This window comes from Heptranchias perlo, chromosome 27 (genome assembly GCF_035084215.1).
Source record: "Heptranchias perlo isolate sHepPer1 chromosome 27, sHepPer1.hap1, whole genome shotgun sequence".
NCBI classification, from domain to species: Eukaryota; Metazoa; Chordata; class Chondrichthyes; order Hexanchiformes; family Hexanchidae; genus Heptranchias; species Heptranchias perlo.
In genome coordinates, this window is record NC_090351.1 from 800,685 (window position 1) to 814,535 (window position 13,851).

Genomic DNA, 13,851 nt, shown 5'->3' on the forward strand with positions numbered 1-13,851 from the left:
GGTCAGTGACGGGCGGTGTAACCGGGTCAGTAACGGGCAGTGTAACCGGGTCAGTAACGGGCGGTGTAACCGGGTCAGTGACGGGAATTGTAACCGGATCAGTGACGGGCGGTCAGTGTAACCGGGTCAGTGACGGGCGGTCAGTGTAACTGGGTCAGTGACGGGCGGTCAGTGTAACCGGGTCAGTAACGGGCAGTGTAACCGGGTCAGTAACGGGCAGTGTAACCGGGTCAGTGACGGGAATTGTAACCGGATCAGTGACGGGCGGTCAGTGTAACCGGGTCAGTGACCGGCGGTTAGTGTAACCGGGTCAGTAATGGGCAGTGTAACCGGGTCAGTGACAGCCGTTCAGTGTAACTGGGTCAATGACGGGCGGTCAGTGCAACCAGGTCAGTAATGGGCGGTGTAACCGGGTCAGTGACGGGCAGTGTAACCAGGTCAGTAATGGGCGGTGTAACCGGGTCAGTGACGGGCGGTCAATGTAACCGGGTCAGTTATGGGTGGTGTAACCGGGTCAGTAACGGGCGGTCAGTGTAACCGGTTCAGTAATTGGCGGTGTAACCGGGTCAGTGACGGGCGGTCAATGTAACCGGGTCAGTTATGGGTGGTGTAACCGGGTCAGTAACGGGCAGTGTAACCGGGTCAGTGACGGGCGGTCAATGTAACCGGGTCAGTAATGGGCGGTGTAACCGGGTCAGTAACGGGCGGTCAGTGTAACCGGTTCAGTAATGGGCGGTGTAACCGGGTCAGTAACGGGCAGTGTAACCGGGTCAGTGACGGGCGTTTAGTGTAACCGGGTCAGTGATGGGCGGTTGGTGTAACCGGGTCAGTGATGGGCGGTCAGTGCAACCAGGTCAGTAATGGGCGGTGTAACCGGGTCAGTGACGGGCGGGTTAACCGGGGCAGTAATGGGCAGTGTAACCGGGTCAGTGACGGGCAGTGTAACCAGGTCAGTAATGGGCGGTGTAACCGGGTCAGTGACGGGCGGTCAATGTAACCGGGTCAGTTATGGGTGGTGTAACCGGGTCAGTGATGGGCGGTCAGTGTAACCGGTTCAGTAATTGGCGGTGTAACCGGGTCAGTGACGGGCGGTAAGTGTAACCGGTTCAGTAATGGGCGGTGTAACCGGGTCAGTAACGGGCAGTGTAACCGGGTCAGTGACGGGCGTTTAGTGTAACCGGGTCAGTGACGGGCGGTTAGTGTAACCGGGTCAGTGATGGGCGGTCAGTGTAACCGGGTCAGTAATGGGCGATGTAACCGGGTCAGTGATGGGCGGTCAGTGTAACTGGGTCAGTAACGGGCGGTGTGACCGGGTCAGTAACGGGCGGTGTAACCGGGTCAGTAACGGGCAGTGTAACCGGGTCAGTGACGGGCGGTCAGTGTAACCGGGTCAGTAACGGGCAGTGTAACCGGGTCAGTGACGGGCGGTCAGTGTAACCGAGTCAGTGACGGGCGGTCAGTGTAACCAGGTCAGTAACAGGCGGTCAGTGTAACCGGGTCAGTGACGGGCGGTCAGTGTAACCGGGTCAGTAATGGGCGGTCAGTGTAACCGGGTCAGTAACGGGCAATGTAACCGCGTCAGTGACGGGTGGTCAGTGTAACCGGGTCAGTGACGGGCGGTCAGTGTAACCGGGTCAGTAACGGGCGGTGTAACAGGGTCAGTGACGGGTGGTGTAACTGGATCAGTGACGGGCGGTTAGTGTAACTGGGTCAGTAACGGGCAGTGTAACCGGGTCAGTAACGGGCGGTCAGTGTAACCGGGTCAGTAATGGGCAGTGTAACCGGGTCAGTGACCGGCGGTTAGTGTAACCGGGTCAGTAACGGGCAGTGTAACCGGGTCAGTGACGGGCGGTCAGTGTAACCGGGTCAGTGACGGGCAGTGTAACCGGGTCAGTAACGGGCGGTCAGTGTAACCGGGTCAGTAATGGGCAGTGTAACCGGGTCAGTGACCGGCGGTTAGTGTAACCGGGTCAGTAACGGGCAGTGTAACCGGGTCAGTGACGGGCGGTCAGTGTAACCGGGTCAGTAACGGGCAGTGTAACCGGGTCAGTGACCGGCAGTGTAACCGGGTCAGTAATGGGCAGTGTAACCGGGTCAGTGACCGGCAGTGTAACCGGGTCAGTGACGGGCAGTGTAACTGGGTCAGTGACCGGCAGTGTAACCGGGTCAGTAACGGGCAGTGTAACCGGATCAGTGACGGGCGGTCAGTGTAACCGGGTCAGTAATGGGCAGTGTAACCGGGTCAGTGACCGGCGGTTAGTGTAACCGGGTCAGTAATGGGCAGTGTAACCGGGTCAGTGATGGGCAGTGTAACCGGGTCAGTGACAGGCGGTCAGTGTAACCGGGTCAGTGACGAGCGGTCAGTGTAACCGGGTCAGTGACGGGCGGTGTAACCGGGTCAGTGATGGGCAGTGTAACCGGGTCAGTGATGGGCAGTGTAACCGGGTCAGTGACGGGCGGTCAGTGTAACCGGGTCAGTAACGGGCAGTATAACCGGGTCAGTAATGGGCGGTGTAACCGGGTCAGTGACGGGCAGTGTAACCGGGTCAGTGCCGGGCGGTCAGTGTAACCGGGTCAGTAACGGGCAGTGTAACCGGGTCAGTGACCGGCGGTCAGTGTAACCGGGTCAGTAACGGGCAGTGTAACCGGGTCAGTGACGGGCAGTGTAACCGGGTCAGTGACGGGCGGTCAGTGTAACCGGGTCAGTAATGGGCAGTGTAACCGGGTCAGTGACCGGCGGTCAGTGTAACCGGGTCAGTAACGGGCAGTGTAACCGGGTCAGTGACGGGCAGTGTAACCGGGTCAGTGACGGGCGGTCAGTGTAACCGGGTCAGTAATGGGCAGTGTAACCGGGTCAGTGACCGGCGGTCAGTGTAACCGGGTCAGTAATGGGCAGTGTAACCTGGTCAATAATGGGCAGTGTAACCGGGTCAGTGACAGGCGGTCAGTGTAACCGGGTCAGTGACGGGCGGTCAGTGTAACCGGGTCAGTGATGGGCAGTGTAACCGGGTCAGTAATGGGCAGTGTAACCGTGTCAGTAATGGGCAGTGTAACCGGGTCAGTGATGGGCAGTGTAACCAGGTCAGTAATGGGCGGTGTAACCGGGTCAGTAATGGGCGGTGTAACCGGGTCAGTGATGGGCGGTGTAACCGGGTCAGTAATGGGCGGTGTAACCGGGTCAGTAATGGGCGGTGTAACCGGGTCAGTAATGGGCGGTGTAACCGGGTCAGTGATGGGCGGTGTAACCGGGTCAGTGATGGGCGGTGTAACCGGGTCAGTGATGGGCGGTGTAACCGGGTCAGTGATGGGCGTTGTAACCGGGTCAGTAATGGGCGGTGTAACCGGGTCAGTAATGGGCGGTGTAACCGGGTCAGTAATGGGCGGTGTAACCGGGTCAGTAATGGGCGGTGTAACTATCAGTTTTTGGGTCTACAGTGGGTCCAGGAGTTCTCTGGTTAATTCCAGTGGAAGGATAGAATCACACTGGTGGTGCCCACTCTGGGGCGGATAATGCACCAACGCCCTGCTCTTACTCTCTGCATCGGTCCTGTCTGATGAGTCCAACGGCAGCTTCCTCAGGTAGTCCTTCAGCAGCATCTGGTAGCGAGGGATTCTCTGCACAGGCTCCAGCATGTGATGCTGCAGAGACAGACTGCCGCACTCCCCCTGTGCCTGTAAAACACACAAGGTTATAGCAGCTCACTCAGCCTCCCCCAACCCCCCTCCATTACAATAAGCCAGTCTAACCACACTGTTAATGACAATCCGCTTACCCCCATTATTACACTATTATATTACCCCCATTATTACACTATTATATTACCCCCATTATTACACTATTATATTACCCCCATTATTACACTATTATATTACCCCCATTATTACACTATTATATTACACCCATTATAACACTGTTATATTACACCCAATATAAACACTGTTATATTACACCCATTATAACAATGTTATATTACACCCATTATTACACTATTATATTACACCCATTATAACAATGTTATATTACACCCATTATAAACACTGTTATATTACCCCCATTGTTACACTATTATATTACACCCATTATAAACACTGTTATATTACCCCCATTATTACACTATTATATTACACCCATTATTACACTATTATATTACATCCATTATTACACTATTATATTACATCCATGATTACACTATTATATTACACCCATTATAACACTGTTATATTACACACATTATAACGATGTTATATTACATCTATTATCACACTGTTATTTTATACTTATTATCACAGTTATATCACACCCAATATCGCACTATTATATTACACCCATTATCACACATATAATACACCTTTTATCACACTGCTTTATTACAGCTATTATCCCACTATCACTCATATTATACCTATTATCACACATAATACACCCATTATCACACTGTTATATTACACCCATTATCACACTGTTATATTACACCCATTATCACACTGTTATATTACACCCATTATCACACTGTTATATTACCCCCATTATTACACTATTATATTACACCCATTATTACACTATTATATTACATCCATTATTACACTATTATATTACATCCATTATTACACTATTATATTACACCCATTATAACACTGTTATATTACACACATTATAACGATGTTATATTACATCTATTATCACACTGTTATTTTATACTTATTATCACAGTTATATCACACCCAATATCGCACTATTATATTACACCCATTATCACACATATAATACACCTTTCATCACACTGCTTTATTACAGCTATTATCCCACTATCACTCATATTATACCTATTATCACACATAATACACCCATTATCACACTGTTATATTACACCCATTATCACACTGTTATATTACACCCATTATCACACTGTTATATTACACCCATTATCACACTGTTATATTACACCCATTATTACACTTTTATATTACACCCGTTGTCACACTGTTATTTTACAATGAATATGAAACTGTTATGTTACACCCATTATCACACTGTTATAACACACCCATTATCGCACTATTTTATTACAGCCATTATCACAATGTTATTTCACACGCATTATCGCACTGTGTGTGGGGTGGTGGGAGGGGTGGGTGGGTGGGGGGGTGGGGGGGGGTGGTGGGAGGGGTGGGTGGGTGGGGGGGGTGTGGGGGGTGATGGGAGGGGTGGGTGGGGTGGTGGGGGGGGTGGGTGGGTGGGGGGGGTGTGGGGGGGTGGGGTGGTGGGGGGGTGGGTGGGTGGGGTGGTGGGGGGGTGGGGTGAGGTGGGCTGGGTGGGGCGAGTGAGAACAGTGGTCTCCCAGTAGAATCGGGGAGGGGGGGCTGTCCCAGTTTCAGGGTCACCCCTCATTCACAGAGTGGAGGACAGCTGAGGACACGAGGAGGATGATCAGTGCTCATGGGCCGTTTGCCAATCAGGTGTCGGTTAATCAGGCAATGCTGCATCTTCTCAACGACGGGCAGCAGCTTAAAGGGGATGTGCATTTTTTGCGGACAGAGCAGGAAGCAACACTCTGAGAGGTATCTGGGGGCAGGAGGGGCTCCAGCCCGGCCCAGGGTTTTTGACTGCAGCTGCAGTAATGCTGAAGGAGCAAAGTTCACAATAGAAAGGGGATTTACCTCACCGATGGGCAGTTGGTGGTGACCAAGACAAATTGATCATCGGGCATGGTGTCATGTGACGCTGGTCAGCAATGTCCCCAGTACCTGGCTGAGTTTTGTAAGAAGTTTAATGATCTCTCCAGGACTGCCAAGGTAAGACTCTCCTTCACATCTCCCATACTTTCTGTACAGCCCTGCATGTTCTTACCCTTTTCCGAAGCACCATCAATCTCTCCCTTTCTCACCTCCCATAGATCTCCATAAGTCAGCGGGAACACCATTGCTCCTCCCTCCCACCCTCCGAACCTGCTCCTCCCCCCACCCTCCGAACCTGCTCCTCCCTCCCACCCTCCGAACCTGCTCCTCCCTCCCACCCTCCGAACCTTCTCCTCCCTCCCACCCTCTGAACCTTCTCCTCCCTCCCACCCTCTGAACCTTCTCCTCCCTCCCACCCTCTGAACCTTCTCCTCCCTCCCACCCTCTGAACCTTCTCCTCCCTCCCACCCTCTGAACCTTCTCCTCCCGCCCACCCTCTGAACCTTCTCCTCCCTCCCACCCACCGAACCTGCTCCTCCCGCCCACCCTCCGAACCTGCTCCTCCCTCCCACCCTCCGAACCTGCTCCTCCCCCCACCCTCCGGACCTGCTCCTCCCTCCCACCCTCCGAACCTGCTCCTCCCGCCCACCCTCCGAACCTTTTCCTCCCTCCCACCCTCCGAACCTGCACCTCCCGCCCACCCTCTGAACCTTCTCCTCCCTCCCACCCTCTGAACCTTCTCCTCCCGCCCACCCTCCGAACCTGCTCCTCCCTCCCACCCTCCGAACCTTCTCCTCCCTCCCACCCACCGAACCTGCTCCTCCCCCCACCCTCCGAACCTGCTCCTCCCCCCACCCTCCGAACCTGCTCCTCCCGCCCACCCTCTGAACCTTTTCCTCCCTCCCACCCTCCGAACCTGCTCCTCCCCCCACCCTCCGAACCTGCTCCTCCCCCCACCCTCCGAACCTTCTCCTCCCTCCCACCCTCCGAACCTGCTCCTCCCTCCTACCCTCCGAACCTGCTCCTCCCTCCCACCCTCCGAACCTTCTCCTCCCTCCCACCCTCTGAACCTTCTCCTCCCTCCACCCTCCGAACCTGCTCCTCCCTCCCACCCTCCGAACCTGCTCCTCCCCCCACCCTCCGAACCTTCTCCTCCCTCCCACCCTCCGAACCTGCTCCTCCCGCCCACCCTCCGAACCTTCTCCTCCCTCCCACCCTCCGAACCTTCTCCTCCCTCCCACCCTCCGAACCAGCTCCTCCCTCCTACCCTCCAAACCTTCTCCTCCCGCCCACCCTCTGAACCTGCTCCTCCCTCCCACCCTCTGAACCTGCTCCTCCCTCCTACCCTCCGAACCTGCTCCTCCCGCCCACCCTCCGAACCTGCTCCTCCCCCCACCCTCTGAACCTTCTCCTCCCCCCACCCTCTGAACCTGCTCCTCCCTCCCACCCTCTGAACCTTCTCCTCCCTCCCACCCTCCGAACCTGCTCCTCCCCCCACCCTCCGAACCTGCTCCTCCCTCCTACCCTCCGAACCTGCTCCTCCCTCCCACCCTCCGAACCTGCTCCTCCCTCCCACCCTCCGAACCTGCTCCTCCCCCCACCCTCCGAACCTGCTCCTCCCGCCCACCCTCTGAACCTGCTCCTCCCTCCCACCCTCCGAACCTGCTCCTCCCCCCACCCTCCGAACCTGCTCCTCCCTCCCACCCTCCGAACCTGCTCCTCCCTCCCACCCTCCGAACCTGCTCCTCCCTCCCACCCTCCGAACCTGCTCCTCCCGCCCACCCTCTGAACCTTCTCCTCCCTCCCACCCTCCGAACCTGCTCCTCCCTCCTACCCTCCGAACCTGCTCCTCCCTCCCACCCTCTGAACCTTCTCCTCCCTCCCACCCTCCGAACCTTCTCCTCCCTCCCACCCTCCGAACCTGCTCCTCCCTCCTACCCTCCGAACCTGCACCTCCCGCCCACCCTCTGAACCTTCTCCTCCCTCCCACCCTCTGAACCTTCTCCTCCCGCCCACCCTCCGAACCTGCTCCTCCCTCCCACCCTCCGAACCTTCTCCTCCCTCCCACCCACCGAACCTGCTCCTCCCCCCACCCTCCGAACCTGCTCCTCCCCCCACCCTCCGAACCTGCTCCTCCCGCCCACCCTCTGAACCTTTTCCTCCCTCCCACCCTCCGAACCTGCTCCTCCCCCCACCCTCCGAACCTGCTCCTCCCTCCTACCCTCCGAACCTGCTCCTCCCTCCCACCCTCCGAACCTTCTCCTCCCTCCCACCCTCTGAACCTTCTCCTCCCTCCCACCCTCCGAACCTGCTCCTCCCTCCCACCCTCCGAACCTGCTCCTCCCCCCACCCTCCGAACCTTCTCCTCCCTCCCACCCTCCGAACCTGCTCCTCCCGCCCACCCTCCGAACCTTCTCCTCCCTCCCACCCTCCGAACCTTCTCCTCCCTCCCACCCTCCGAACCAGCTCCTCCCTCCTACCCTCCGAACCTTCTCCTCCCGCCCACCCTCTGAACCTGCTCCTCCCTCCTACCCTCCGAACCTGCTCCTCCCGCCCACCCTCCGAACCTGCTCCTCCCCCCACCCTCTGAACCTTCTCCTCCCCCCACCCTCTGAACCTGCTCCTCCCTCCCACCCTCTGAACCTTCTCCTCCCTCCCACCCTCCGAACCTGCTCCTCCCCCCACCCTCCGAACCTGCTCCTCCCCCCACCCTCTGAACCTTCTCCTCCCTCCCACCCTCCGAACCTGCTCCTCCCTCCTACCCTCCGAACCTGCTCCTCCCTCCCACCCTCTGAACCTTCTCCTCCCTCCCACCCTCCGAACCTGCTCCTCCCTCCCACCCTCCGAACCTGCTCCTCCCGCCCACCCTCCGAACCTGCTCCTCCCCCCACCCTCTGAACCTTCTCCTCCCTCCCACCCTCCGAACCTGCTCCTCCCCCCACCCTCCGAACCTGCTCCTCCCCCCACCCTCCGAACCTGCTCCTCCCTCCTACCCTCCGAACCTGCTCCTCCCTCCCACCCTCCGAACCTGCTCCTCCCCCCACCCTCCGAACCTGCTCCTCCCCCCACCCTCCGAACCTGCTCCTCCCCCCACCCTCCGAACCTGCTCCTCCCCCCACCCTCCGAACCTTCTCCTCCCTCCCACCCTCCGAACCTGCTCCTCCCTCCTACCCTCCGAACCTGCTCCTCCCGCCCACCCTCCGAACCTGCTCCTCCCTCCCACCCTCTGAACCTTCTCCTCCCTCCCACCCTCCGAACCTGCTCCTCCCTCCCACCCTCCGAACCTGCTCCTCCCCCCACCCTCCGAACCTTCTCCTCCCTCCCACCCTCCGAACCTGCTCCTCCCTCCTACCCTCCGAACCTGCTCCTCCCGCCCACCCTCCGAACCTGCTCCTCCCCCCACCCTCCGAACCTGCTCCTCCCTCCTACCCTCCGAACCTGCTCCTCCCTCCTACCCTCCGAACCTTCTCCTCCCGCCCACCCTCTGAACCTGCTCCTCCCTCCCACCCTCTGAACCTTCTCCTCCCTCCCACCCTCCGAACCTGCTCCTCCCTCCCACCCTCCGAACCTTCTCCTCCCGCCCACCCTCTGAACCTTCTCCTCCCGCCCACCCTCTGAACCTGCTCCTCCCTCCCACCCTCTGAACCTTCTCCTCCCTCCCACCCTCCGAACCTTCTCCTCCCTCCCACCCTCCGAACCTGCTCCTCCCCCCACCCTCCGAACCTGCTCCTCCCTCCCACCCTCCGAACCTTCTCCTCCCGCCCACCCTCTGAACCTGCTCCTCCCTCCCACCCTCCGAACCTTCTCCTCCCTCCCACCCTCCGAACCTGCTCCTCCCCCCACCCTCTGAACCTGCTCCTCCCCCCACCCTCTGAACCTTCTCCTCCCTCCCACCCTCCGAACCTGCTCCTCCCCCCACCCTCTGAACCTTCTCCTCCCTCCCACCCTCCGAACCTGCTCCTCCCCCCACCCTCTGAACCTTCTCCTCCCTCCCACCCTCCGAACCTGCTCCTCCCCCCACCCTCCGAACCTGCTCCTCCCCCCACCCTCCGAACCTGCTACTCCCTCCCACCCTCTGAACCTTCTCCTCCCTCCCACCCTCCAAACCTGCTCCTCCCGCCCACCCTCCGAACCTGCTCCTCCCTCCCACCCTCCGAACCTGCTCCTCCCTCCCACCCTCTGAACCTTCTCCTCCCTCCCACCCTCCAAACCTGCTCCTCCCTCCCACCCTCTGAACCTTCTCCTCCCGCCCACCCTCTGAACCTTCTCCTCCGGCCCATCCTCTGAAACGAAGCACAATACGGTAAGCTGCCTCATACATGTTGAAAACAACTGTGGGATTACCAACACAGCAGGAGGTCATGGCACAGGAGGAGGTCACAGCAAACACTCACGCCAATGGAAGAGGCTGCCATCGACATCATGGGGAGACACAGAGCAGCCAGTACAGGAGATGGCAAGGCTGGAGATCTGGCACCACAGGGCGAGGAGGCATCTCCGCTCCCTCTTCTCTTTCAGTCACACACTGAGCATGATAACCTGGTGGGTTATTTTCATTTTTTCTCGGGATGCTCAATTGGAGGAGGGCCAATTTCAGTGGGATGAGAACAGATCTGGCCCGGGTAAATTGGAATCAAAAATTGGCAGGCAAAACTATAATTGAACAGTGGGCGGCCTTTAAGGAGGAGATGGTTTGGGTACAGTCTGGGTACATTCCCATGAGGCAGAAAGGTGGGGCAACTATAGCCAGAGCTCCCTGGATGACAAAAGAGATGTAACGGAAAAGGGGGGTGTATGAAACGGAAAAAGGGGGTGTATGACAGATGTCAGATTGTTAACACAAGTGAGAACCAGGCAGAATACAGAAAGTTCAGAGAAGTGAAAAAGGAAATCAGAGGGGCAAAGAGAGAGTATGAGAATAGACTGGCGGCCAACGTAAAAGGGAATCTAAAAGCCTTCTATAGGAATGTAAACAGTAAACAGGTAGTAAGAGGAGGGGTGGGGCCGATTAGGGATCATAAAGGAGATCTACTCATGGAGGCAGAGGGCATGGCTGAGGTACTAAATGAGTACTTTGCATCTGTCTTTACCAAGGAAGAAGATGCTGCCAGAGTCTCAGTAAAGGAAGATAAAGTTGAGATACTGGATGGGCTGAAAATTGATAAAGAGGAGGTACTAGAAAGGCTGGCTGTACTTAAAGTAGATAAGTCACCCGGTCTGGATGGGATGCATCCTAGGTTGCTGAGGAAGTAAGGGTGGAAATTGCGGAGGTACTGGTCATAATCTTCCAAACATCCGTGGATACAGGGGTGGTGCCAGAGGACTGGAGAATTGCAAATGTTACACACGTTCAAAAAAGGGTGTAAGGGTAAACCCAGCAACCACAGGCCGGTCAGTTTAACCTCAGTGGTGGGGAAACTTTTAGAACGATAATCCGGGACAGAATTAACAGCCACTTGGACAAGTGTGGATTGATTGGGAAAGTCAGCACGGATTTGTTAAAGTCAAATCGTGTTCAACTAACTTGATTGAGTTTTTTGATGAGGTAACAGAGAGGGTAGATGAGGGCAATGCAGTTGATGTGGTGTATGTGGACTTTCAAAAGGCGTTTGATAAAGTGCCGCATGGTAGGCTTATCATCAAGATTGCGGCCCATGGAATAAAGGGGGCAGTAGCAACATGGATACAGAATTGGCTAAGGGGCAGGAAACAGAGGGTATTGGTGAACGGTTGTTTTTCGGACTGGAGGGAGGTGTACAGTGGTGTTCCCCAGGGGTCGGTGCTGGGACCACTGCTTTTCTTGATATATATTAATGACTTGGACTTGGGTGTACAGGGCACAATTTCAAAATTTGCAGATGACAAGAAATTTGGAAGGGTAGTAAACAATGAGGAGGATAGTGATAGACTTCACGAGGATATAGACAGGCTGGTGGAATGGGCGGACACGTGGCAGATGAAATTTAACGCAGAAAAATGCGAAGTGATACATTTCGGTAGGAAGATCGAGGAGAGGCAATATAAACTAAAGGGCACAACTCTAAAAGGGGTCCAGGAACAGAGAGATCTGGGGGTATATGTACACAAATCATTGAAGGTAGCAGGGCAGGTTGAGAAAGTGGTTAAAAAAGCATACAGGATCCTGGGCTTTATAAATAGAGGCATAGAGTACAAAAGTATGGAAGTTATGATGAACCTTTATAAAACACTGGTTCGGCCACAACTGGAGTATTGTGTCCAGTTCTGGGCACCACACTTTAGGAAAGATGTGAAGGCCTTAGAGAGGGTGCAGAAGAGATTTATTAGAATGATTCCAGGGATGAGGGACTTTAGTTACGTGGATAGACTGGAGAAGCTGGGGTTGTTCTCCTTGGAACAGAGATGGTTGAGAGGAGATTTGATCGAGATATTCAAAATCATGAAGGGTCTAGACAGAGTAAATAGAGAGAAACTGTTCCCATTGGTGGAGGGGTCAAGGGCCAGAGGACATAGATTTAAGGTGATTGACAAAAGAACCAAAGGTAACATGAGGAAAAACTTTTTTACACAGCGAGTGGTTAGGATCTGGAATGCACTGCCCGAGGGGGTGGTGGAGGCAGATTCAATCGTGGCCTTCAAAAGGGAACTGGATAAATACTTGAAAGGAAAATAATTGCAGGGCTACGGGGAAAGGGCGGGGGAGTGGGACTGACTGGATTGCTCTTGCATAGAGCCGGCACGGACTCGATGGGTTGAATGGCCTCCTTCCATGCTGTAACCTTTCTATGATTCTATCATTCTATGTGGGCAAGGCCGGTATTTATTGAAGTCACGTATAGGCCAGACCGTGTGGGACTGGAGTCACATATATCCAGACTGTGTGGGACTGGAGTCACATATATCCAGACTGTGTGGGACTGGAGTCACATATATCCCGACCGTGTGGGACTGGAGTCACATATATCCCGATCGTGTGGGCCCAGACCGGGTAAGGACGGCAGATTTCCTCCCCTAAAGGGCATTAGTGAACCAGACGGGTTTTTCGACAATCCGAATTCACTGTCACTGTCACTGATCACAGACTTTTCTTCTAGAGATGCTTTAAACTGAATTCAATTATCAAACTGCCTTAGTGGGAATTAAACTGGCAGCAGGGGCTTACACCAGAGCGAGGAATAACTTTCTCCCCATCCCCTCTGTCACCAGTGTCTGCTCCCTCATCAGGCTGAGGGTCCTCTTCCAGTGGTGGCTCCATGTGTTGTCCCTGTTGCAGAGCAAAGTTATGCAGCACACAGCAAACCACAGTATGTCCGCGACTCTCTCTCTGGGCTGTATTGTAGGAAGCCACCAGGTCTGTCCGGGTAGTGGAGTCTTTGCTCGAGGACTCCAACGATCTGCTCGGTGAGGGCTCCAGGTGACCTGTCAATGTGATTGTTGCTCAGTTTAGCCACCAAGCATATGGGTTCCTGAGAGGAGTCATGAGTCCAGTGTGCAGGAATCACCCTCGTCATGAATCCAGTGCAGGAATCACCCTCGTCATGAGTCCAGTGTGCAGGAATCGCCCTCGTCATGAGTCCAGTGCAGGAATCACCCTCGTCATGAATCCAGTGTGCAGGAATCACCCCCGTCATGAGTCCAGTGTGCAGGAATCACCCTCGTCATGAATCCAGTGTGCAGGAATCACCCACGTCATGAGTCCAGTGTGCAGGAATCACCCCCGTCATGAGTCCAGTGTGCAGGAATCACCCCCGTCATGAGTCCAGTGCAGGAATCACCCTCGTCATGAATCCAGTGTGCAGGAATCGCCCTCGTCATGAATCCAGTGTGCAGGAATCACCCTCGTCATGAGTCCAGTGTGCAGGAATCGCCCTCGTCGTGAATCCAGTGTGCAGGAATCGCCCTCGTCTTGAATCCAGTGTGCAGGAATCGCCCTCGTCGTGAATCCAGTGTGCAGGAATCGCCCTCGTCTTGAATCCAGTGTGCAGGAATCGCCCTCGTCATGAATACAGTGTGCAGGAATCACCCTCGTCATGAATCCAGTGTGCAGGAATCGCCCTCGTCATGAGTCCAGTGTGCAGGAATCACCCTCGTCATGAATCCAGTGTGCAGGAATCACCCTCGTCATGAATCCAGTGTGCAGGAATCGCCCTCGTCATAGAATCATAGAATCATAGAATCATAGAAGTTACAACATGG

General features: G+C 55.4%; 1 protein-coding gene across 1 annotated transcript in view; it reads right to left on the reverse strand.

Annotated features, from left to right (window-relative positions):
- LOC137344317 (FYVE, RhoGEF and PH domain-containing protein 2-like) overlaps positions 1-13,851 on the reverse strand; it is a 590,021-nt gene that overhangs the window by 425,334 nt on the left and 150,836 nt on the right. Inside the window, exon 7 of the mRNA XM_068007178.1 lies at positions 3,534-3,672. Coding sequence (XP_067863279.1) covers positions 3,534-3,672 — 139 coding nt within the window. The remainder of the gene's footprint in view (positions 1-3,533; positions 3,673-13,851) is intronic.